A 23,892-nucleotide genomic window follows, 5' to 3' on the forward strand; every position below is an offset into this window, starting at 1 on the left:
TGTTGTTTTTCGTCTGAAACTGGGATTAGGGAGACACGGGACTTGGATCAACGAGCAATGCAGCTGGACGAGGAAGCTACGCAGCAGATTGAAGTGGCTAAAGCAAAGGCGAAGGAAGAGGTGAGATCAGAAAGCTGGTTCAGAATATCTAGCTCTCACTGCCCTCTACGCTGCTACTCCACTCCGCTTCAAGTTCTATAATAATAATAATAGTTACAGTTCGCATGTCACTCATGGAAGGATCCATGGGCTTAAAACGCATCTGTCAACGAAATCCAGGCAGAAGAGCCGACAAAAGGCATCTCATTATTGTTAGAACGTATCGCAGTAAGAACAACTACGCAAGCGCGGCACATTTTTCCACAAGCATCAGCCATTCTTTCTTGTCTAGAGCCAGTTCAAAACAGTCAGAAATATCAATATTGGCGTGCTTTAGATCATTTTTAATATTGTCAATCCATCTGAGATGGGGTCGGCCACGTGGGCGCTCGATGTCCCGGGTATTAATTGCCATCTCCAGTGCTTGGTAGGACGCTGAGTTACGTCCTTCGCGAACAACATGGCCCAGCCAGAGCAGCCGACGTCTGCGACAGGTAGTGCTGACTGGGCCTTGTCGCGTTGAGGCGTACACCTTGGCATTCGACATGTGGTGAGGGTATACCACACCAAGCAGGTACCGCAATTTTCTGCGGTGCCATGCGTCCAGCCGATTACTGAGTTTCTGTGTCAGGGCCCACAGTCCGCAGTTCTACAACAGGATAGGCAAAATGAGGGCAGAGAACATACAAAGTCTGGAGCTCAGTTTATGACGCTTCCACGAAATGGAGCCGAACGCTCTATTCGCAGCACCTATTCTTGCCTGAATATCCTCTGCGGACCCTAACAAAGAGCCAAGCAGCTTGACAGATCGCCAAGAGGAGTCGGCTTTAGTCAAGTTCTATAGGTCACATTATATGATACTGTATAGCAGGAAATTTTCGGACGGAATTTATTTTCGTACGATTTCGTACACGGCCTCTTTTGTACTAAAATTAATTCCGTACTAAAATTTGTTCATGTGAAATTATGTAAACTATACATGCGTACTGCATGCGAACACGTGTATTTAGCATGCAGCACTGTACGAAAATATAATCCGTACGAAAGGTCGAAATTCGGCTTTGTCCGAAAATATTTCCGTCCGAAAATTTCCTGCTATACAGTAGATAATAATGATAATTAAATTTCACCTGAACTTGAAGGATATCATGTTTCTCAAGCCAAGCATACCAAGTACAGTCGTCCCTCTCTAATCCGGCACTTGAATTCCGCCTCCGGCAGTGACTTTTTGAAACGAATCACTCAAACTGCACGTAGTTTGATTTCATAATCCGGCAGTACAGGTGCACTCCTTGCCAGGCCAGGCTAGGCCAGTCTGGTCAATGTTGTCCAGGAGACAACGGCTAAGCAGTCAACCAAACTTTCTTATTTTAATAGCAAGGAGTAGTGTCCTGCCAATTTTCAGGTGTGTGTGCGTGTGTGTGCAAGAGTACATGTGAACATGTTCTCTGTTTTACATTATCACTTTATCACTGTGTATATTCCCGGAGAACAATAGAGAATATAAAGCCGTGCACCAAATACTTGGGTCGACACGGAAAAACCCTGCGTTTTGACGTATGATACATGCATGCAATTGGGTAGGGCGGGTCAGAGGGCAGGATTTCTTAATCCAGCACCCTCGTTAATCCAGCAGAAAACGCCGTAGCAAAAGGTGCCGGATTAGAGAGGGACGACTGTAGTACCTTCACACAAAGCGGCATTCGTACCCCCCCCCCCCCTCCCATCCCGCACACACACGCACCTACCCACATTCATGCATACACAGACACACAACTTGAACCTTAAACGCCCATTGCCATAGCAATGATAGCGATGGCTTCCTCACACTGAGGCTCTAAACTCGAAATCTGCAGTATGGGCATGCAACTTAGGGTCACCAGGACGACGGAACACTCTGTCACAGTGGTACTAGTAATTGGGGCACCCCCCCCCCCCCCCCCCCACACACACTCAAACCACCTGTCCTGTCCTGTAGAGCCACTACCACTAGGGTCACGTGGGCCCCGGAGGGGCAGCAGAGAGAGAGAGAGAGAGAAAGAGCACGCCACCCGATGGCGCTCCAGATGCGAGACTAGTCGGAACCGGCGAGATCAGATACAAATATGCGGGAACTTGTCCCGTTCTCTAGCCGTTGGACGGTGGCAGTGTGTTGAACAGCGATGGCGGTTGCGTCCCTGGGTTGAGCGGAAACAACGATTGCAGATGTCACAGTGAGCATTGCAGCAACACCGAGCGGTAGTGTCACCGGTGACAACAGCAGCTGGTTCGGTCGGTACTGGGCACGAGGTAGAAGCTGAGCAACGATGCACAGCCAAGCCACCGCGGCTCCGGAACCAACGATAACACCGAGGGCACTGACATGCACCTCTCTGCTCCGAAACTGGCTTCTGCAGCTCAGCCGTGCACTTGTGCCTAGCGAGGTCGCCCTGACGTACGAAGTGCCGGGCGCACGTGAAAAAGTCACCGGTGCCGGTACGGGGGAAACCGGGGCGTCTGAGGTGTAAGCCAACCTCCAGTCTGGGCGAGAGTCACAGGCCACTCAAACCACACACACACACACACACGCGCGCGCACACACACACACACACACACACACACACACACACACACACACACACACACTACTACTACTACTACTACTACTACTACTACTACTACTACTACTACTACTGTAGCTTGGTTGCCACAAGGGCCACGCCACACCGAAAGGAGCCAGAGTCATTGTCAGGAGCAGAAACGGAGATGACGACTCAGGTCACTCTGTCGACGGAACTGACGGTTGCAGCGAGAACAGCGAACACAATATGACGCTCTGTCAGACTTGCTTGCTCGATGGCCACGGTCGCACTTGTGACGCCTGAAACCAGGCACTGACTTGAATTGCCGATTGCGTGTCACACACAAGGGAGAAGCTGGGACGTTGAGCGGAATAGATGATGCCGGTGCGGACGCTTCCGATGGTTCCAGGGGCAAGCAATGATGCACACGCAAGCCACCACGAGAATGAAACCACCTCCTGCATGTATCACACTGCACAGCACCACGCTGATCCTGGATGGGGAGACATCGCTCTGCGCTACATTTGTGCCTTGTTTTGTCACCTGGCCGGCGAAACGAACGGTGGAAGATAAGATAGTCCACCCGTTGAGATTGGTCATGGGAAGGACCGCCGAGGCTCGGCTCAACGGCCGACACTCGCCAGGCAGACCGATCCTGAGCAATCCCATACCAAGCCAGATGTTCAATGCCGATGTGTCGAAGATCAGCCGAAATCACATCCCTCCAGCGACAACGGGGACCACACGCAGGCCGAGGCGACGGTAGGAAGCCAAACAACAGCTGCTTGGGCACACGAACATCCGGCATGCGGGCCACATGGCCAAGCCATTCAAGCCTTCGCTTCCGAAGCCGGGAGGACAATAGCGATGGATCACCCCACATCTCTCGGAGCTGCTCATTGGTGACGCGTTCCTCCCACTGTTGTGTTCGCGAAACACACAAGATGCTACGTATGCATTGGTGGTGGAAGCTATCGAGGCGCCGGAGGTCACTCTGCAAAGACACACACACACACACACACACACACACACACAGAGGGCACACACCTTGCTTCTAGAAGAATAGTGGCAGATCCGAACACCTATCATGACAATTTATACCTACCTTGTTCGCAGTGTGCATTTCTTTCTAAGCTCCCTGTCATAAATGCTACATGACCTCTTCTCGTTACAGGAGCATAAGAGATTACGCCATGTCAGGGAAAACCTGTTAAAGGAAGTGCAGGAACGAGACCAGCGCCTGGAGAATGCAATGGAGGATCTCAACTCGGTGAGTGCTAAACTCTTCTGGACGTCTTTCTTGTGCATTTTGGAGGGTTACATGGACGGAGCGAAACAGATTTACGGGCTGTTATCGCCATTTTGTGGGCCTGGTCTACTCACCTCCCACTGCGTTAGGAGCTGCACATGTGCCTTGTTTGTTCAGCATGTTGGTGTTTTTGTGAATGAAGAAAAAAAGCATCAGTGTGACTGATTTTGTAGGGGAACCATGAACTTCATCTATTCTATTCATTTCCTGAAACAATAGGTGGGCTTACTGTTGCATATTGTTTTTCAACCAGCCCCCCCCCCCCCCACACACACACACACACCTCTACCCCAGTCTTGTTCGTTCGCCAGATCTTCTATGCATTTTTCAACCTAATCCTTATTGAAAGCTGGCTATACTGTAGTTTGTAAGGATATCACCAGGTACAATACTCATACACTGTACACAGTCTTGATGAGGGGCCGTATACTCTTACTGTTATGCTAAATTGCGTCCTGTCTACTTGAGCTTGTAAAACTCTATTTCCAAACTGCTGCTATCGTGGTTTTGTAGTGAACGTCGTCCCCGTCAACGTGTATCCCGAAGTGTTGTGTCGTCTTTAAAAGTCAAATACCTGTTCTCCGTTCACGTTCCTTCGGTCCTTCCTTAAATGTAAGGTGTGGTGATATTTAAGCGGGTCAAGGATACTAAATTCTAACAAGAATGATACCCAGTAGGTTGACAGGTTACTGTTGTAATGTACTGGTGTTGCTTTCTCTTCTGCAGCTACAAGGCCAGGTACACAAGCTGAGTGCCAAGGGTAAGACAATGGAAACACAGTACGAGGAGATGGAGAAGATGAAGGCCTCCCTAGAGAAGGCACTGGAAGCCCAGCGTGCAAAGCATGAAGAGCTTCAGCAGCAGTTATCCTTCTCCGCTAGCGAACATGAGTCATCGTCAAGACCTGTGTCCGCCGGGTATGTCTGTTGTTTCTTGCCTCCTTGAGTATTATTATTACTATTATTTTGCTTGTTCGCGTTGGCATCAACCTGCATAAAGCAGGTATATAGCCTTCGCTTAAGCTGCCATAAAAAAGAATGCTCATCCTAAGCGAGAGGGCTAGAGGGAAATAATAACGATAACGAGATACAGAATACAAAGAAATCCAATGAGTTCAACGTACAATTCAAAACAAGAAAGAAAGGAAAGAAAAACAGAGCCGAATCTACCGATTGATCCATCAATCGACGAAGGGGGACTAATCCGTTAATGTTGCAAAGTAGAAGCTGATTATAGTTGCAGATCTCCAGGCCAGGGCCAGCATATTGCCGATTCTGGATAGGTCTCCTTGAGTATACTAGAATAATAATAGTGCAGTGGCCCATCTCTATTACTGACAGGCTGTCAATCAAACATTTTACGTAGCAGAAAGGCTGTCAGTGATGCTGTCAGGGACCTATCCTGATTATTGAGTGCATTTTCACTTGACTGGCAATAGCAAGAACTGTACAAATGTGTCTAATTTTGAGGTACTCTCTTTTGAGAAGTGTCCTTTCTTACGAGGTGTCCTTTGTTGCAAGGTATCCTTGTGGGTGATGTTCCTGCTGAGGGAGGTTTTCTAAGGCCATTGTGCATTGCCAAATATGGAAGGTATGAGTAATGCATGTCATGATGTGAGTACACTGGGATTAGGAATGCACTGTTCAACACCCCAGACGACCATGCCCAGGTGGCTGTCTGGGGTGTTATGTGAGTACACTGGGATCAGGAATGCACTGTTCAACACCCCAGACGACCATGCCCAGGTGGCTGTCTGAGGTGTTTATGGTACAAAGTACGTCATTGCACAATGGGCTTATTGCACGCAGGCAAGGAAGATTGAATGCAGGGGGGGGGGGGGGGGGGGGGGGGGTTCTTCATAGGTACCGCTCTAATTACGTTTAGCTCAGAAAAAGATGCTAGGGAATGTTGCAGGCTCGTAACATGATGGTCATGTGATCTGCTGCTGCTGAACTAATGGCCAATACTTTTTGGGATACCGATACTTACATTATAGTTATAGTACACAACCAACAGAGGCGAACGACTGTGTTGCTGTAACATCAGGTTTCATGCATTTCAACAATCATCAGACATCAGTATTCACTACTGAAGTCTCCACATCTCGTCTCTGTTGTTTGTGTATACTGCTCTGCACACTTGTGCATCGAGACTCTCCTTCGAGCTGCCTGTACCAGCCCTGCTTGTGCATTAAATAGTAAATGTCTGAGTTTGAGGGAATATTTCCGCGAATGGTTGAGTGGCTAGTGTAGATATGAAAGCATATGTTCACCTTGTTTAAGGGCACTATTTCCCTTTACCCTATCACACCATCATTGTGTTGGTTACATGCATTGAGCTTCTGAGCCCGAGAGTGTGCGGTGTCTTTCCACCACTTGCCTGCAGCTCACGTCGAAATTTCGAGTTTTACGCCAAATTTGACGTGAAATTGCGCGTCATGTCGGAAATAACGTACATCTTAGCCTCTCTATTTAAACTGTGTGAACTGACTTGTTTTCTCGGTGCAATACTGGAGAACATTCCATGCTCTGTCATTTTGTTGATTGTGTCGACCTATGTCGACAGTGGTTTGGCACGCGATAGCTTTGTATTTGTATTTATATCATTATCGCATGGCACATCATGATGATGGCCAGTAAAACTGAGACAAGGGTGAAAGCCAACCACAGCTTGATAAAGAGTTGTGGGTGGTGGTGCTGCTGCTGCTGTAGCTAGTGCTGCTGTCGCTGTTTCTAGTATTTGGTGTGGTGGTGGATTCCGTTGGCGGTTTTATTGACGCTATCATTGTTATCACTGTTTTCACTGTTGTTATTCTTACAGCCCTAACTTGAGTGGAAGTGAACATGAAATACTGTCAAGACATATCGAATCATTGCAGTGAGTGGTCATATCTGAAATTCCACAGAATCAGTATATTTCTGTATACATGCTGTGACATTGCCGGGTGTGTTGAATTGATCATATGTGCTATTTATGGCTCATGGTATTCTCTTTGTGAACATATATGGTACATACGTTTTCCAACAGGTGTGGTATTCCTTCATGGCTGTGGACTCGGTTGGGTACACTGTTGCTGTTGCCTAGGCACTGTACCTCAGAGAGTCTGTAATTCACAATAAAGATAAGAACTGTACGCATATATGATAATATAGTTCCACCGCATGGGCTGAATTCTAAATCATATCCCTGCAGCGGTGGTTCGAAAAACGTATATCCAAATATGAACACTGCATTTCCATACACATGGTGTCTACCAGGAAGTACTAAAATGATAAACATCTGGCGCTTTAGTATTCCCTTGTGTCTGCTAACATGCACTCCAGTCATTTTCCTATACGCGTACATGCGCTGTGCATTACTCAATCTCCGGACAGCTAGCTGTTTGAAACGGGTTAGGTCTCATCAGCAGGGCTCACAGTGGCTGATGTACTGCGCTGCATTGTGTAGTAGGATGTATGCAGGTGTGACTGGCCCATTGATCATGACCAATCGCCCTTGCTTTCTGTGTTGCTTAGCTCAGCTACGCGTAGATGCATGGGCTTGAAAGATGTTGGATGCAAATGCCCTTCAAGGCTGTAGTCCGAGGGTCTGACTGCTAAACTGTTATGAAGGGACCTACCAACTACTACTCCCTTGTGTTAGTGTTCTGCTGTATGTCTACATGAACGTGACAATTGTATTTCTTTTGCATGTCTCCAGTGTACTGAATATGAACCTAAGACTTCGGTTGCAGGACCGAGCTGATGAGCTGGAACTGTCTGGCAAATTTCAGCGAGTAAGAAACTGTCATGATCTACTAATATGATGACATCATTATGATGACATCATTATGATGACATCATTATGATGAAGCCGTTCTCATGCTTGATGTCGCTGTTTCCATGAATTATGTAATGTGAACGGGAACAAGATCATGATATTCATGTAGCTTAATCCTATGTTGGTTTAGGTGTCTGTGTAGACGGTAGTTTCATTCTGATCTGTTGACTTTTCTAAAAAGCAGGTCTTGTGAATTCTCTCTGGATGTGTTTCGGGGTAGACATCGTGTCTAAGGGGGTGGCTCTTATTGGCTCTAATCTTCTATTGAAAATTTGAAATTCTGTTTTGTTTGGTACTGCTGTGTCTAAGGTACATACGAGTCATGTGGTTGAGGTACTAGTACCGTAGGTTGTAGCATAACTTCTTTGACAGCTCCGGTGCTTTAGACCAGGATTCGGATGATTGGAATGTTGAATGCAGTCATGGAAGATGCTTTTTGCATAGGTTTGAGTGTATTTAGGCATTTCGTGCCTTTTTCTCATTCCTGGTACTGTGCACTGAAAATGATTGAGCGAAAAGTAGATTTCCCTGATGCATGTCTACGTAGAATAACTATGTATGAGGAGTATTAAAAAAAAGTTGACGAGCGTATCCTGATCTTCTGATGAGATGAAAACATGTCAAAATTACATCATTCCTATAATTATAGCTTCTAGTATTAAACTACCAGGGAGGACTTAGGATAATCATCTTGGAAGTTCAGGCTCCGGCTAATGTTTCATGGTATGCCATCGTGTCTTTGTGTGATCTGTGCAATTTCGGCTTGACCTGTACATCCATTCATTCTGGTTGTCGTGTGACAGAGGATCTCTCCTTGCTATTCAGTTGATGGAGAAAGGTGATTGACTGTGTTGGCAATTGTTAGGAGTGGCTGTGGTTGTGTATTGCACCATATGTACGAATATGCCCATAAACGATAACATAGTAATCCCATGCCGCATTCTGTATACTTGTAGCTGCCGCTTGAGTGTGGTGGTGTAACTCAGTACGGATGCATCTAAGTCCCACACGAGCCATGAATTTTATCAATGATTTCACACGGTTAAAATGATGTAAACAAGTGATGATACTGATTATCGGGTCTAGCAGTAACTACTGTCAATTTCAGCAGGTAATCCCGGTCTACGTACTGTGCAACTTAGTTATAAATTGGCTAGGTGTGTACTGTGTAGAGATCGCTTAAAAAGAACATGGCCTTGGCCACCCCTGCACACCGGGCTCTACAATGACGAATGTGTACTTGTGTATGGCTTTATCTAAAATTTACCCAAGATTATTTTTAACAAACATCGAATGTACACATCTTCGGGTTGCATTCAAACTCCTTCGAAGTATAGTTGCGCTCGGTGAAGTCCGACCAAAAGTACGAAACGGGCACCCTGGACCAGTTCCAATTACATCACTGTACGAGTATTATTATGAAGCCGGGTGCAGCCACATTCGTATCACTCAATCCAGGCCGCCACCGTCTGTGCAAGTTGAAGGTGTCACATATGTATTTTGGGTGGGGTCTCACCGAGCATAATTGTACTTCACACGTCACTATAACATGTGATCGCCTTTGAACAGTTCTAATTGCTTACCGACACCGGTATGAATTGAGTTCCAGATTGTCTGATCCTGTGCGAAGCTCAAATTTTAATAATATAGCCAAACACAGCAACTGGTCAGCTGTCTTTCTGTGCCAGTCATGAATTACTGTATAGCAGGAAATTTTCGGACAAAGCCGATTTTCGACCTTTCGTACGGATTTTATTTTCGTACAGTGCTGCGTGCTAAATGCACGTGTTCGCATGCGGCACGGCACGCGTGTATAGTGTACATAACTTCACAGGAACAAATTTTAGTACGGAATTAATTTTAGTACAAAAGAGGCCGTGTACGAAATCGTACGAAAATAAATTCCACCCGAAAATTTCCTGCTATACCGTATTCATTCTTGTGCTCTTTTTCTTCATGCCCGACATAAGCCCCCTACAGTATTGCCCTATCAGGTTGGTTTCTACTGAAGTCTTTTGACAATCAGTGTCTTAGCAATTATACAAGATTTACAGGTGTATTTTTGATACTGTGCTTTCTGTCTCATATTCAGCTCCTACGGTTCCGACCACCGTGCTCATCAGCAAGCTATCGGCTCGTCTTCACCATCTGTATACCAAACACGAAAATCGAAATCAAGGTTAGTTTTTTTTCCAACAGAACATTAATTTCTTTTTAGGGCGGTCTGGAAGCTATAAAATCCCCAAACACCTAGTGATTTTGGAAGTGATCTCACTTATGGGCTCACCACACCTCAGTAAGTGAGTGAGGACAAGGTGCAGAAAATACGTTGATGGCATCGTGGCACCGTCCCAGGATCCAACTGCGTTTACCCCTGCCCCCCCCCCCCCCCAGCCCTTCCCTGTGAAGATAACACTTGACGCTAGTGTAGGTTGCGAAGCCTTCAAAATGGACCTGGTATATGTTTCAGAAGCACTGTTGATTACACGTGGCCCATTGGTCACAGGTATGTATACTTTGACTGGTTCAAAGTAGCGGAAACCAACACAGATGCAGATGGCAGGTACAACAATACACCTTCTAACAGCTGAGCCTGCTGCCCAACCACCATCTCGCACGAGTGCACCCACCAACTGAACTAGATACGTGGCACATGCATGCACACACGCGCACGCACATGAACACATGTACACACACAGGGTCACAGAGCCCTTGTTCTATTTGGTGTTAGACTGACTGATCGCACTCGATATGCTATAGGCACTGAGAACATGTGTGCTCTTTAAATATTGACTTACGGAGCATTCACTTTGTTTTCAATCACGCAAAATCCCACTATGTAATGCAGTGCAGTTCACATGGCGGAGGTTTATCAGAAGTGTGATTGAAGCTCTTTCTAAGCGGGTCCGAGTACTACCTACTGATACATTACTCGGTGCTGTTGTGTTTGTCGTCGCGAACAGGTACACATCTGACGAGGATGCCCTATCAGGGCCCGGCCACCGAACTCACAACTCTCCTTTTGATCGTTCCGCTCGCCATCGTCGCTCAGGTTCATTTCGACGTAGTGGCAAGAGGCAGAGGGGAGCGGGTGCATCGCCACGCATTACACCCCGCAGTGGTATCGGGGAAAGCAAGGCTTCTGCGGCTGCAGAGTTTGGTGATGATGAAGGCAGCCCTGTTGAAAACTCTCCGGAAGCACGCCCCAAGGTGAGGGAAATGTCTGTGTGTCACGGTGGGGGGGGGGGGGGGGGGGTTCAAAACGGTATGAGCAATTAAGCTGCTGTGGCGAAACCTTTACAAAAGCTCCGTTACTCTTGACTTCAGAGAAAGACTTTGATAATCACGGTGTGCTGTGTATTGACTATGTGCAATGTGTTGCTTAATAATTGGTGTGTTCTGTGTACTGTATACTGTACTGTGTTCTCTGTACTGTGTTCTCTGTACTGTGCTGTGCTGTATACTGCACTATGTACTGTGTACTGTGCTGTGTACAATGTACTGTGTTTGCTGCCCAGCCCCGTGCGGTGGTGGCCATGAGCTCAGACTCCGATTCTGACCTGCAAGTTGACGAGAGACAAGAGGTAGCTGCCGGTGCCCATGTCCATAAATCACCCTCACCACGCCGCTCCTCAAAAACAAAGGCAGCGTTCACAGACTCTGAGACTGTACGAACGTCCAAGCAACCTGTCCGGCGTACCAGCCTCTCCCCGGACGACCTTGTCCCGGGGTACAGCCCTGACCACAACTGGTCGTTACCTGGGCAGAACACTCCGATTGGGATTAAGAGAGCCAATGAGGTCTTGCAAGAAACAGTAGCTGGAGCAGACACTGGCCCTTTGGCAAGAAGTACACCGTCGAATCCAGCTTTGCGAGGAGAGAAGTTGTCCGATGTACTCGGTGACTCTCCTGCACATATCTTCACACCTCCGGTCGAAATCAATGTCACAGACGCTGCAGCAGAAGTAACGCCGAGTGTACTGGAAGCAGCAGCTGCAGCGAGCGCAACAGAGCGTGTCATCCCGCTTGCCAGTGTACAGCCTGTGCAGGAAAAGCAGCACGCTCATCACCAAGAAAGGCCAGCGGTGAAGGGCCGCAGTTTGTCTATGCGTGTCAAGTCACGGCACAACCGCACACCAGCAGGCAGCAGGGGCGGTGGTACTGGAGGCCCGCAACCCTGGACTGAAGAAGTCAGTGACCGACTGGACTTGTCCTCAACAAAACCAGTCAACATGCCGGCTGTGGTACATCCCATAAAGGTAAGACTAGAGAGGTAGCAGCCAAGAACGAAATGCCAAGAGGTGGGTACTACGGCCTGGAGTAACCAAGGTTCGATGGAAAAACACTCACTGAACTATTTCGATAGTCGATCCTCCCCCTCCCCCCTCTAAAAAAAGTTGTTTGATTCTTGTGTGCTGCTCTACACTGGCTGTGTGCATTCATCACTGCCAATAACGTTTCTCGTACTTACAAAACCTTGAACTTCGCGGCTCCCCCGGTCATACGAGCTCCCAATGAATGGCTCTTCATGGTCTTTTTCGTCCTTGCCTTTGCCCTTCGAAAGCTGCAAAGACCGGCATGCGCAACCTCTCAAATGTTTACATCATGCAGTTGACAGGAATACGGTATGATTGAGGTGGAGTCACCCTAGCTATGCCAGTGTCAGTGTCGTCTCGGAAGGTTGTGAACGAACTGCCTCTTCTATCCTCGCCACGCCACACCTCAAAACGAACTAGTCAGTGGTTTTTCTCTAGAGCTAGAGAGAGAGAGCTTTTCATAGTTTACTTCAAGCGGCGACGGAAGAACTCATAATGGAGAACTAACACTGACAACGAATGACTGACGACTGTCAACAAACGTCTGACTCTGACAACGAACGACTGACAACTGACGACGAACGTCGGACAACTGACGACGACATGGCAAAAAGAAAACATGATATCAGAAATTGGTGCCCTCGTCAGCACAAAAGGTGGTGTACTCAGCACAAAAAGGTGCACGTGTCAACAACAAAGCAGCGCAGCAGCATGTACGGGTCAGCAGCACAGACACAAATACAGCAGCAGCTACGACGAAGAGACAACACGTGCAACCACATGTACACACAGAGACACAAATACAGCAGCAGCTACGACGAAGAGATAACACGTGCAGGCGCAGGTACAACACTATCCCCTACCAAAAAAAGACATCCACTCCTGTGGATGGAAGCAAAAGTGAAGTGTATAAAAAACGGAAGAAGACAGACCGGAGAAGAAGACAGAAAGACAGGGGAAATGAAATATGAAGCAACATAAACAGGCGACAATAAAACACAAAAGAGGTGGGCCACAACTGTTGAACGCATGACGAGTAGGCCAGGAGGGTTAACACCAGTCGGGAGCCCCGCAAAACTGTGCAACTGTGAACAATCAACGGAACCTGCAAGCAACAGATTTTGCAGAGGACCCCGGCTGGCGAGCTGTTCGACCTGTGTTTGTCCCTTTGGATCTTTTATTCTTAGAACAGCACCAACCTAGTACGCCACCCATCCACCAGTCATGACAAAACAAAAGTACAAATGCATGAGAAAACAGGTTATGCCGACGGACCCAGCGACGCTTCCAGGAGCGGCGAGACCGACAGTACGCACCGACCGAGAAGACTGGGACAGCAGGACGCACACTGGCCGGCTGTCCGAAAACCGATGGCGCTACAGAAACTCCGAGAATCACAGGACACACACAGAAAGAGAGAAGGACTGACGCAAACATCTCAGCCATCACAAAAAAATCAGAAAAGCACACGAAGGAAGGGAAGAACAGCCAGGAAGAACACGTCGATTGAAACAGGAGCAATTAATCAGTGAGGACACCATCGAGGACACGCAAACAAATCGGTTACCAATACGCAAAAGATAATGAAGAAAAACCACAGGGCGCTACCCTGAAAAAACCCACAGGGATCGAACCTGAAAAAACCGCAGGGATTGAACCTGAAAAAACCGCAGGGATTGAACCTGAAAAAACCGCAGGAATTGAACCTGAAAAAACCGCAGGGATTGAACCTGAAAAAACCGCAGGGATTGAACCTGAAAAAACACGGAACTTATAGTACATCCGCTCGCAAAACCAAAAAACTGAAGAAAAGAAACTGTCAGGGACCGATTGGGACGCACAAGGGCCAACCAGCAACACCCGGAAACCATAACACCCGCAAGGCAAACCGATACAAAAAAAACGCAGGATTCCTGCAGACCACCAAGCAGACCGTGGCTCACCATGATCAGACGCCCACCCAGACGAACTAGAGAAACCCACATGCCGAAACACAATTATTACAAAACCACACGCTCACAAAAAAATTCAACCTGGATCAAGAACGAGAATCCTACATGAAGTTCACACCTCCCACCAAACCGGAAGCCAACAGCTTTCCTACTTTGTTGACAGTGCATGACCGAGCCTGACAACGCTCTACACCATGTACACAGAACATGGAGAAACTACTACTAAAACGGTAAAAACACGAAACAAAACAATATGGATCGACTACATACGAGGCAGCACCTCGAGAACGTTCAGGTGGACATCTAAACAAATCACGCGACACAGTCACACTATCGGAGCAGTCCGACGGCAACTCCGTGACAAGCACAAGTGCACAACACAAGACGAGATCAAAGCTACCCATGCTGAATGCACGACGAACATGCAAACACAAGTTCCAGATTCGAACGAGTAGCGCACGAACAGAAGTTTGAAATTTTCATACACAACTGTACAGTACAGGGTAGTCAGAGCACAACTAACACAACGGGGCGAACTTCCAACGAGCAGCAAGACTACACTACGAGTACACACTCGAACACAAGAGAACAAGGTTCCACGGAATTCCTGCCGGGACCCGAGTCACCCGACGCAAAACAATTATTTGAAAATTCGAAATCGAATACAAGGTACGGCAACACATTACGCATAGCAGAGCAGACAATTACAAAGGCATGCTCACCTGAGTAGGAGCTCCGAGGATCTAGGAAAGGGTTGAACAGACGCAGCAAAGCGGAGCCATGGCGAGAACGCGAAGAGGAAAACGAAAAACACCGGCCGGAGAGCGACGAGCTTCAGGGTCGTGGGTTCGATTAGTTGGGCGCCAAATGTCGTCTCGGAAGGTTGAGAACGAACTGCCTCTTCTATCCTCGCCACGCCACACCTCAAAACGAACTAGTCAGTGGTTTTTCTCTAGAGCTAGAGAGAGAGAGCTTTTCATAGTTTACTTCAAGCGGCGACGGAAGAACTCATAATGGAGAACTAACACTGACAACGAATGACTGACGACTGTCAACAAACGTCTGACTCTGACAACGAACGACTGACAACTGACGACGAACGTCGGACAACTGACGACGACATGGCAAAAAGAAAACATGATATCAGAAATTGGTGCCCTCGTCAGCACAAAAGGTGGTGTACTCAGCACAAAAAGGTGCACGTGTCAACAACAAAGCAGCGCAGCAGCATGTACGGGTCAGCAGCACAGACACAAATACAGCAGCAGCTACGACGAAGAGACAACACGTGCAACCACATGTACACACAGAGACACAAATACAGCAGCAGCTACGACGAAGAGATAACACGTGCAGGCGCAGGTACAACATCAGTACCATCCTTTTTGTGCACATGGGGGTGGCAACACATACAATGTACTTGTCAGCAGTCAAATGGTGCTCTGCTCTACTTTGTAGCGGTGACGGTTGCATGCACACGCACACTGCATGTCTGCCAGTGCTGTTCAGTGTGCATTGTGGTCTATAGATTGGCTTGAGTTATTGCAGTTTGCACTGGCTCAAGTGCAAACTATCCCTTGCTAGTTAAATATTCCTACAGGACCGGTGGAAGCAGTTTTTGATTGGTCTGGCGGTACCCCAGCTTTTCATACTGTGTCACGGCATGATATGGAGGGTAGACACATGACCTGCTCAGCAATAAACACCGTTGGTGGCCAAAAAGGACTTGGTCTGGCCATATATCTATAGGCCATGGCCTGGCGAACTGGACCGGTTCCACCAGGCCTGTACTGGTATGTGTCCATAAACTTTCGAGCCAGAAAATCGTAAAATACCCCCTGCTTTGAACACTGTTTATGCTATATCCATCCATGGCACAGAGACAGTGTTTGAGGTCGGGGAGATTATGTCGGTGTGCTTTCTCTGTCCCCTGACCTGGGTCACAAATGCAGTTTCTTTCCATCTTCCTTTATCTATCCACCCAGTCAATTGCAGCATTGCAGCTTTGTATTTTAACTGCACGCGTACCTACACGTTCTGTGTCTCCTGTTTTGGAAACTTTTTTTCTGGTTGCAGTTGAACCCAGCCAAACACTCCACGGTGCAGTTTCCCATCACATCTGATCTTGTCAACGAAGTCGGTGGCGTCACGCCAGACCGTGTTTTCAAGGTAGTCTTCTGCGGTGACTCGGGCGTGGGCAAAACCAGCTACATTTGGCGTATCTGCAACCAGGAGGGTGACTTTCAGCCAAGCAGCTTTTCCTCTACAATAGGTAAGGTGAAAGAAAAGGGCGTTTGTCAACTGACAACCGCTCTATTCAGTTGCTATTCATAATCTGCGCATGCGCTGCATGAGAACTTATTGTGATGTCGAAAAATGATTGACGTTTCGGGCCCGGATCGTTAGAACCCAATAGGTACTGTACAGATTGAATTGTGCATGGTTGGCCAGTGGCTCTCCAAACCATGTTGCATGCCCTAGAATGTTATATAATTATAGTATTATAGTATTCGCTCCTGCTCTTGTAGCAGTTGAGCACTCTTATGTGGGGTAGTGCCTTTGCTGTTTGCATTACGCAGAGCTCACTGACTTGTCAGTTTGAGCACTCTGGCAAGGTACGTTCGGGCCTGATTGGAAATTTTTATTTTCATTGCTATCAGGTTCGGCCTCATTTCCTCTGTGCTGCGCTGATGAGTTCACAAAGAACGAAACAGCACGCTGTCCGCAGATTGAGTAATTATAGTATTATATACTTGAAGCAATCTGATGCCGTGCGGGATCACATCACGTATCAGGATATATCATGAAATGTCATTCTCATTGGAACACAAGCAAAGTATGTTTAGCCACTCATGCAAGACGTTGAGGTTCTAGTAACTAGGGGTGAACGAGTACATCGGGCAGACGGGTACCGGCTCATTTGTCTGAAGCTCGATAGCCTAGCGAGCACTCGATAGACTAGAGAGGTGTTGCAGAGTGAACGTTCGCAAGGATTTTCGTTTGACGTCACGAAAAAAAAGCATTGTTGGGCATCACAGCTGTGATGGTCATCACGGGTGTGTTGTTCATCACGGGGCGTGTTGGTCATCACGGGTGTGTTGTTCATCAAGGGTGTGTTGGTCATCACGGGGCGTGTTGGTCATCACGGGTGTGTTGTTCATCACGGGACGTGTTGTTCATCACGGGTGTGTTGGTCATCACGGGGCGTGTTGGTCATCATGGCGTTGAGGCTGGCCAGTCCTGATGATGAGGAGGGCTGCGCAAACAACTCTCTCAAAACAGCATCTGGCTCTGCATGAGGTTTGTGGAGTGAGTCTGCTGCTGCATCATCAATCCACTGAGGAATGCCGCTGTGTGCTCTGTTGCTACTCCCTATGAATGCTGCCTATGCCAGCAATCAAATTGTCAGCTACAGGACTGGGCTGGTCTCCCTCTGTGTGCCTCTTCTTCCTACACTTTTTCTTGGCCTGCCCAACAATCTGCAGAGGATCTAGAGCAGCAGAATCATTATTGTCCTCTCTGTCGTCGTCACCATCTGCATGCTCCAATGCTGATGCGGTAACATGCGATAATGGCCGCTTGCTCCACCGGGCATGTGTTCGCCCTGTATTCGTTACCAGTGTACTATCAGCCGATACAGTCACTGCGGTGGATGGTGTCGCAGGACACAGTGGCGAACTTGAATGACCAGCAAGAATGAGAGCATCAAGACTGTCATCGTCAGCGTCATCAGCTCTCAGTGTTGGCCGGGTCACTGTTGACGCGCTGGCAGTAGTTGAGCCAGGTGTGCTGTAGTTGGGTGGTGAAGATGACGACGTCCTAGGGATGGCAATGCTGCTGCTACTGGGTGCTGCAGGTGTCGAGGGATCAGAGCTGGAAGCGGCCTGGAGAGAAGCAGTATTTATTGATACCGTGACCATATCCAGGCATTTGTCCAAACAGGGAATGCCATGTCCTGAAGTTTCCCCAGCAAGCATACACCAGCTGAACCTGTAGGTTGTAGGCATCGTTACTGCCCGGGTCTGGTGCAGCAGAACCAGTTTCCTGCGACTTCTTGTGGTTTTTTTTAATAGAAATCCCGAGCCTTGGATTTCAGGTTGTCCGATTTGTTGTGTATGTTTTTTTGTGAAAAAAAACATACACCCCTCACCATAGAGGTCCTTGGCATAATGTATGTTCAAGGCCTCGGTCATCTCCTTCTCTCGGATGGTCTGCTTTGTCATCTGCCTTGCTTCGTGATCGTCAGTGAAATTATTGTGCGGCATCTCGAAAACCAACAACAACGGGCAACAGAAGTGTCCGGAAATATACTGAAAGCAAAGCATTGGCAGATGAAATCTCAAATATCAAAAGCCTTATACATAACGAAGTGCTAAATCTGAGAATGATTGTATTGTAGTGTATTGTATGGTATTTATTTAGAGTGGCAAGCAGAACAGGCAAATTCAGGGCTCACAGCCTCGTACAAAAGCGTGGGCGCCATTTTGGACAGGCCGCTGTCACGCGAGCTGTCACGCGAGCCAGGCAGTATGCCAGAATCGTGTACATGCGATCGGGCAAATATCTCACGAAGCTTGAAAGTGGGGTGCATTCAAAATGTTCATTTGTACTGATGCTTTCTCCTAGGCCTTTCAAACTCTAGGAACATACTCTCAATATCCATTGTAAGGATTTGTCCGAGAGTTTTTTTGTTTTAATCGATACGGTTTGGCGTACATACGGGGCCAAAGTATCAGTTGGTGCAGGCGTAATTCTGACATGAATTATTGTCCTAAAATTGAAAAGTCTCTCGGACAAATTCTTCTAATTTTCCTACTGAAAATTTTAAGCTATTGGCCATCAAAATCGGGCAAGAGACGGGTACAAACGAACATTTCGAAGGCGACGCTATCTGCAGTACAGGTACCAGGAAGAACCGCGCGCGCTGGACCGGTTGTGAATGCGGAAACAACACTACAGCAAGGCAAATTTTCGAAATGTTTTGCTACTCGCCTGGCGCTTCATCGCTGTGTCCTTCAGGAGTTATGGCCGACTGAAGAAATACATGGCCAGCACAACGGCGAAGCCACTGGACGTGTTCTCTTGCAACGAAACGGAGTGGCGGATCAAATAATTCACAACTCCACATCGTCACTACTGCGTTCCGCGGCTCTTCGCAGCGGACCAGGCGTATATTTACATTGGACACAACAGGACTTCACGGCGGAGAAACTAAAACTAGAACACTACGTGAGTCATTGCTCCATGCCTTCAACATCAAGGAGTGCATGTCCTCTCCCTCTCCCGATCCCGTCACCCGCGCCTGTGCATTAGCGGCGTAGCTGCCGGGCAGTAGATGTTGAACTCTTTCGTGTTCAACGAATGCAGGAATCTGCTCGGGGCTACTCCTCGCAGGACTCCGTGTGTGGACAGTCTGAAGGAAGAATTCGGTCGATGAGGCCAACAATGCTCGCGAAATAGTCCACTCGGAAGGAAACAATAACAACCGAAACAAATGGAGAACTGTCTCCGTCTCCTTCACCATGCACGGCTCAGTTCTTGTCACAGCAACTCAGCCCAAGCAAGTCAAAATCTCCTTGCGACTGTGAGTGCTACGCCTGCGCTTGCAGTCACGCTTGCCCGTTTCTATGGTGATCAGATCCAATATGTCCTCCCACGTAATCGAGGTTTTGGCATACCGGCTGTGAGCCCTGAAATTGCCTAATGACAATGGCACCACTGTAGAAAAGCGAACGAAGAAGAGATGGTTAAAATAACTACAAAAGACTGGCATGGCGGAAGGAAATGGCCGAATAATAATGCCATCAGTTATGGTTCAGTGAGAATCGTTACCTTTGGTTCACGTAAACAGGTCAATTTTAGGAAATCATGACAATTGCGGCTCATTAGAGCAATGGCTTTTACAGTACTATAAACTGACAAGGAAGCCATCTACCACCGACACAGTGCAAACCTCAACAAGAAACATGTACCCATATGAAGAACAGAAAGGCAAGGAAAAGGCGAAAAGTTGCTTTCTACAGGGATACCAGGATTGCTGAAAGGGAACGAAGCTCGTTCTGCGTTTCGCGCGTTTCCTTGACAACATATGCGAAAAAGTTTGTTTACCGTATTTCCCCGGTTATAAGTCGCACCTTTTACATTAAAAATAGAACAGGGTAAAAAAGGGGTGTGACTTACAATCGAGCATGACTTACTACTGAAGTGAATACAGTCAACTTCGCTAATAACGACTGCGGATATAACGACAATTCGCGAATAACGACGGAATTTCCATGCTCAGAGCAAAGTCCCATCCAACTGTAATACATATAATGGGACTTCGGGTATAACAACACTTCGCGAATAAGGACACTTTTCTGATGCCCCGCCGAGTGTCGTTATATGCGAAGTTGACTGTATATCGAAAAAATTATGGCTCAAACCTGAAAAGTGGGGGTGCAACTTGTAATCGAGAGCGACTCGGACTTACATACAAGTATAATTGGGGAAAGGTTTGCTCCCCACACCGGAACTCGCGCTATTCCGCCGACTTTACTTGACACTTGACTGACTCACGACTGCCATCCAGAGCACACGAGAAGTCCATCGAACCTTCGACTCGGCAAACCTGCAAGAAAGCACCACTCCCTGCTCAATACACAGTGTTTCCTTGACACTTGACTGACTCACGACTGCCATCCAGAGCACACGAGAAGTCCATCGAACCTTCGACTCGGCAAACCTGCAAGAAAGCACCACTCCCTGCTCAATACACAGTGTTTCCTCAGCCTACTCAAGCTCAACTGATGAGGGGTGAATTCCCCGAAACACTGTGTATTGAGCAGGGAGTGGTGCTTTCTTGCAGGTTTGCCGAGTCGAAGGTTCGATGGACTTCTCGTGTGCTCTGGATGGCAGTCGTGAGTCAGTCAAGTGTCAAGTAAAGTCGGCGGAATAGCGCGAGTTCCGGTGTGGGGAGCAAACCTTTCTTACAAAATCATCGCCGAAGTCGCAACCACTACTTTATAATTGGGGAAATACGATATGCAGTTTTGTAACTAGTGCGGTTGCAGCCTTACCGCATAAACAAATGCATCAGCGCAGAAGGCTTCAAAGTTCAAACAGAGCCAGTATGTCCTTTGCCAAACAGCTTCGGGTCAATGAAATGAGACCATTAGATAACTTAGATTCTACAGTACTGGCTAATGTTGTGAGACCCAACCACTGGTGATCGTTCTGTGTCCCAAGTCCGGCAGTCCTTGATGCCCTGCACTGCTGCAGCTTGTGCAACCCACCTCAGCCCCCCCCCCCCCCCACACCCACCCACACAGTATGCCGTTCTTAAGAGAGTAGTCTGATTTTCATAGACAAGCATTTTTCATGTAGGTGCAAGATGGCCTTATCTCAGTATGCTGATCTTTGATTGACCATCTATGTGTACCTCCCCAGTGAATTTGCGCTGAAGTATCAAGTGAGTAGCAAGCCTGTATGCTGTTCATATGACGTGTGCTTGCCATTCAAGCCTTGGCTGTCATGTGTCTCGTGTGCCGCGCACACACTGCTACAGGTGTGGAGTTTCAAACAAAGTTGCTGGAGATTGATGGACAGCAGACTGTACTACAGCTTTGGGATACTGCCGGTCAAGAACGGTACGTGGGAAATGTCCTTACTCGTATACTGGTACTTATTGTAGGGGCAACCCATCGACAAAAAAAAAGAAAAGAAAGAAAGGGTCAGGCTATTCCTACATGTAGCCACACCCTGAGTAGTTCGAGAGTGCTTTTCTGCCAGCGGCTAAAGGCAATGGTGTCACTAGTGCCCTATGCCCCAAACTCAGGATTGTTCGTTTGTGCAAGGATTTGGATGAGTGTCGAACTGCAACAATTTCTCTGATGATACCTAGCTACATATATAATGTACATGTATTAGATTCCCTATCACAGATTGTAATGCATCAGCGCCCACAGGTCTTGGACACGAAACAAATTTCTCGATGTTGTGTGACCAAGTTTACCTGCAGAGATCCTCCCTTGGTGGACACCACTCGACCAAGGACACCACATGCAGGACACATTTCACACGGTTCGGTTTCAATCGCTCCCAATTAGTTGCTATGCACTGGCACTGTAATTGAGACAGTACATACTACAGTCATGTAGTTGTGAATGTACCTGTATTCAGATCAAGGATGTGTAAGAACTTCAAGCATGTGTAAGAAGAGTTAGACAAGCTAGCCCACACAACTACTGTGACGAGTACAGCTCAAAATGGCTAGGATCAGTGTGGTTTGGATAGCGCCTAGCACCTGCTCCTGATGTTGTCCTTTGGTTGTGCAGGTTCCGCTCATTCACGAAGCAATACTTCCGCAAGGCAGACGGTGTGATTGTCATGTATGACATCTGCAGTGACCAGTCCTTCATGAATGTGCGCGAATGGATTGCCCAATTGCAGGTACAGGCATCCATCATGCCGATGTTCATATCAATTTTAAATGAACCATGTATGTACACTCCCGAATGCCTGGCCATCATCTTACTAACTTACTAGTATCCGAATACTGCGTTCTTATCTGTTTTCGGCCGAGCTACCGGATTGTCGTGACCTATTGGGTACCATTCATGAGCTCCCTATCCTCATTCATTGCTCCCACCCCTCTCTATGTCTCGGTTTCACTTTGCCTCTCTATCTCTCTCTCTCTCTCTCTCTCTCTCTCTCTCTCTCTCTGTCTCAGGAGGCTACTGGTGAAAGCACCGCAGTTATGTTATTAGGGAACAAAGTGGACCTGGCTGATGTGCGTCCCAGGCCACGGCGGAAAGTCACCTACTGGCAAGCGCAGCAACTAGCTCAGGTGCGTAGTCTCCGACCAGCTTGTGTGATCACCTGCATCTACATGTACAGTCATAGGGTTTATACTAGCAAGAAATACTCGATTTTCTGGAGTAAAGTTTACACTTGGGATACTGTAAGTCTACAAATTTTCGGTCCATTCAAATTTCAGCCTCCCAGGGCTAAACCCATTTCGGCCACATCAAATTTTCGACCTGTACTGATGCCGCCTGTATACACTGTCACACTGAACCTTGCAAATCAAAATTTCGGCCGCAACAAATTTTCGGCCAAACATGACCAGGCCGAAAATAGCCGAAAATATATGTGCACTGAATATTCGTTGACTCACAGTACACTATTTCTGGTACAGTCACAGTGGAACTCACTTAGTACGTACTCTGATAAGACATACCCTTGCTTAGTACGGACATTATCCAGAGCATGGTGTATTGATACATACTGAAGTAAGCTGGGATAAGAAGCACTTTGGATACTAATTACACTTTTCTGCTGCCCATGGGGTATGCCTTATCAGAATTCTACTGTATACCGTGACTCTGAGAGTATAATAATTAGCCTGGCATCAAACTTGCCCTGAGTGTTGGAGACTTAACTCACATAGTGGGTATGCACTGTGCTATACCCCACAACCAGTATGGTCATGACAGTCAGTGGGTGTGACGGCCACTCCGGCATGTGGCCAATACAATCATGTGCGCTGGGTGAATGGGAAAATGTGAAGTTTCGGCCGTGTGTGTCCGCCACGATTGTTTCTTTACCATGCAGCAAAGCAACGCTCTGTTTGCTGAGGTCAGTGCAAAGTCTGGCCACAATATCATGGAAACCTGCTACGAGATGACCAAGTAAGGGCATGGTCGTCTGCCTGTCTGTATCTGTTCTCCGTTTCTGTATCATCCGATGATAGTGTCGAGAGGCCATTTGATTTTTTGTTGTTGCACACGGTGCTCTACAATCTCCTTAGCATACCTAAGAGTCAAGGACAGATGTAAAGCGATTGACAGTGTGAC

At 47.5% G+C, this 23,892-nt stretch overlaps 1 protein-coding gene across 2 annotated transcripts in view; it reads left to right on the forward strand.

The window, feature by feature from the left end:
• LOC135822259 (ras-related protein Rab-44-like) overlaps window positions 1-23,892 on the forward strand; it is a 28,968-nt gene that overhangs the window by 3,307 nt on the left and 1,769 nt on the right. The window contains exons 3-16 of one of the 2 annotated variants that reach the window (XM_065334985.1): window positions 30-120; window positions 3,835-3,930; window positions 4,696-4,886; window positions 6,790-6,846; window positions 7,669-7,744; window positions 8,592-8,626; window positions 9,881-9,967; window positions 10,752-10,998; window positions 11,307-12,047; window positions 16,133-16,328; window positions 21,603-21,684; window positions 22,372-22,486; window positions 22,767-22,883; window positions 23,651-23,727. In XM_065334985.1, the coding sequence (XP_065191057.1) occupies window positions 30-120; window positions 3,835-3,930; window positions 4,696-4,886; window positions 6,790-6,846; window positions 7,669-7,744; window positions 8,592-8,626; window positions 9,881-9,967; window positions 10,752-10,998; window positions 11,307-12,047; window positions 16,133-16,328; window positions 21,603-21,684; window positions 22,372-22,486; window positions 22,767-22,883; window positions 23,651-23,727 (2,208 nt within the window). The remainder of the gene's footprint in view (window positions 1-29; window positions 121-3,834; window positions 3,931-4,695; window positions 4,887-6,789; window positions 6,847-7,668; window positions 7,745-8,591; window positions 8,627-9,880; window positions 9,968-10,751; window positions 10,999-11,306; window positions 12,048-16,132; window positions 16,329-21,602; window positions 21,685-22,371; window positions 22,487-22,766; window positions 22,884-23,650; window positions 23,728-23,892) is intronic. The other variant, XM_065334986.1, reaches the window with a different exon arrangement.

Source organism: Sycon ciliatum, chromosome 8 (genome assembly GCF_964019385.1).
Source record: "Sycon ciliatum chromosome 8, ocSycCili1.1, whole genome shotgun sequence".
NCBI lineage: Eukaryota > Metazoa > Porifera > Calcarea > Leucosolenida > Sycettidae > Sycon > Sycon ciliatum.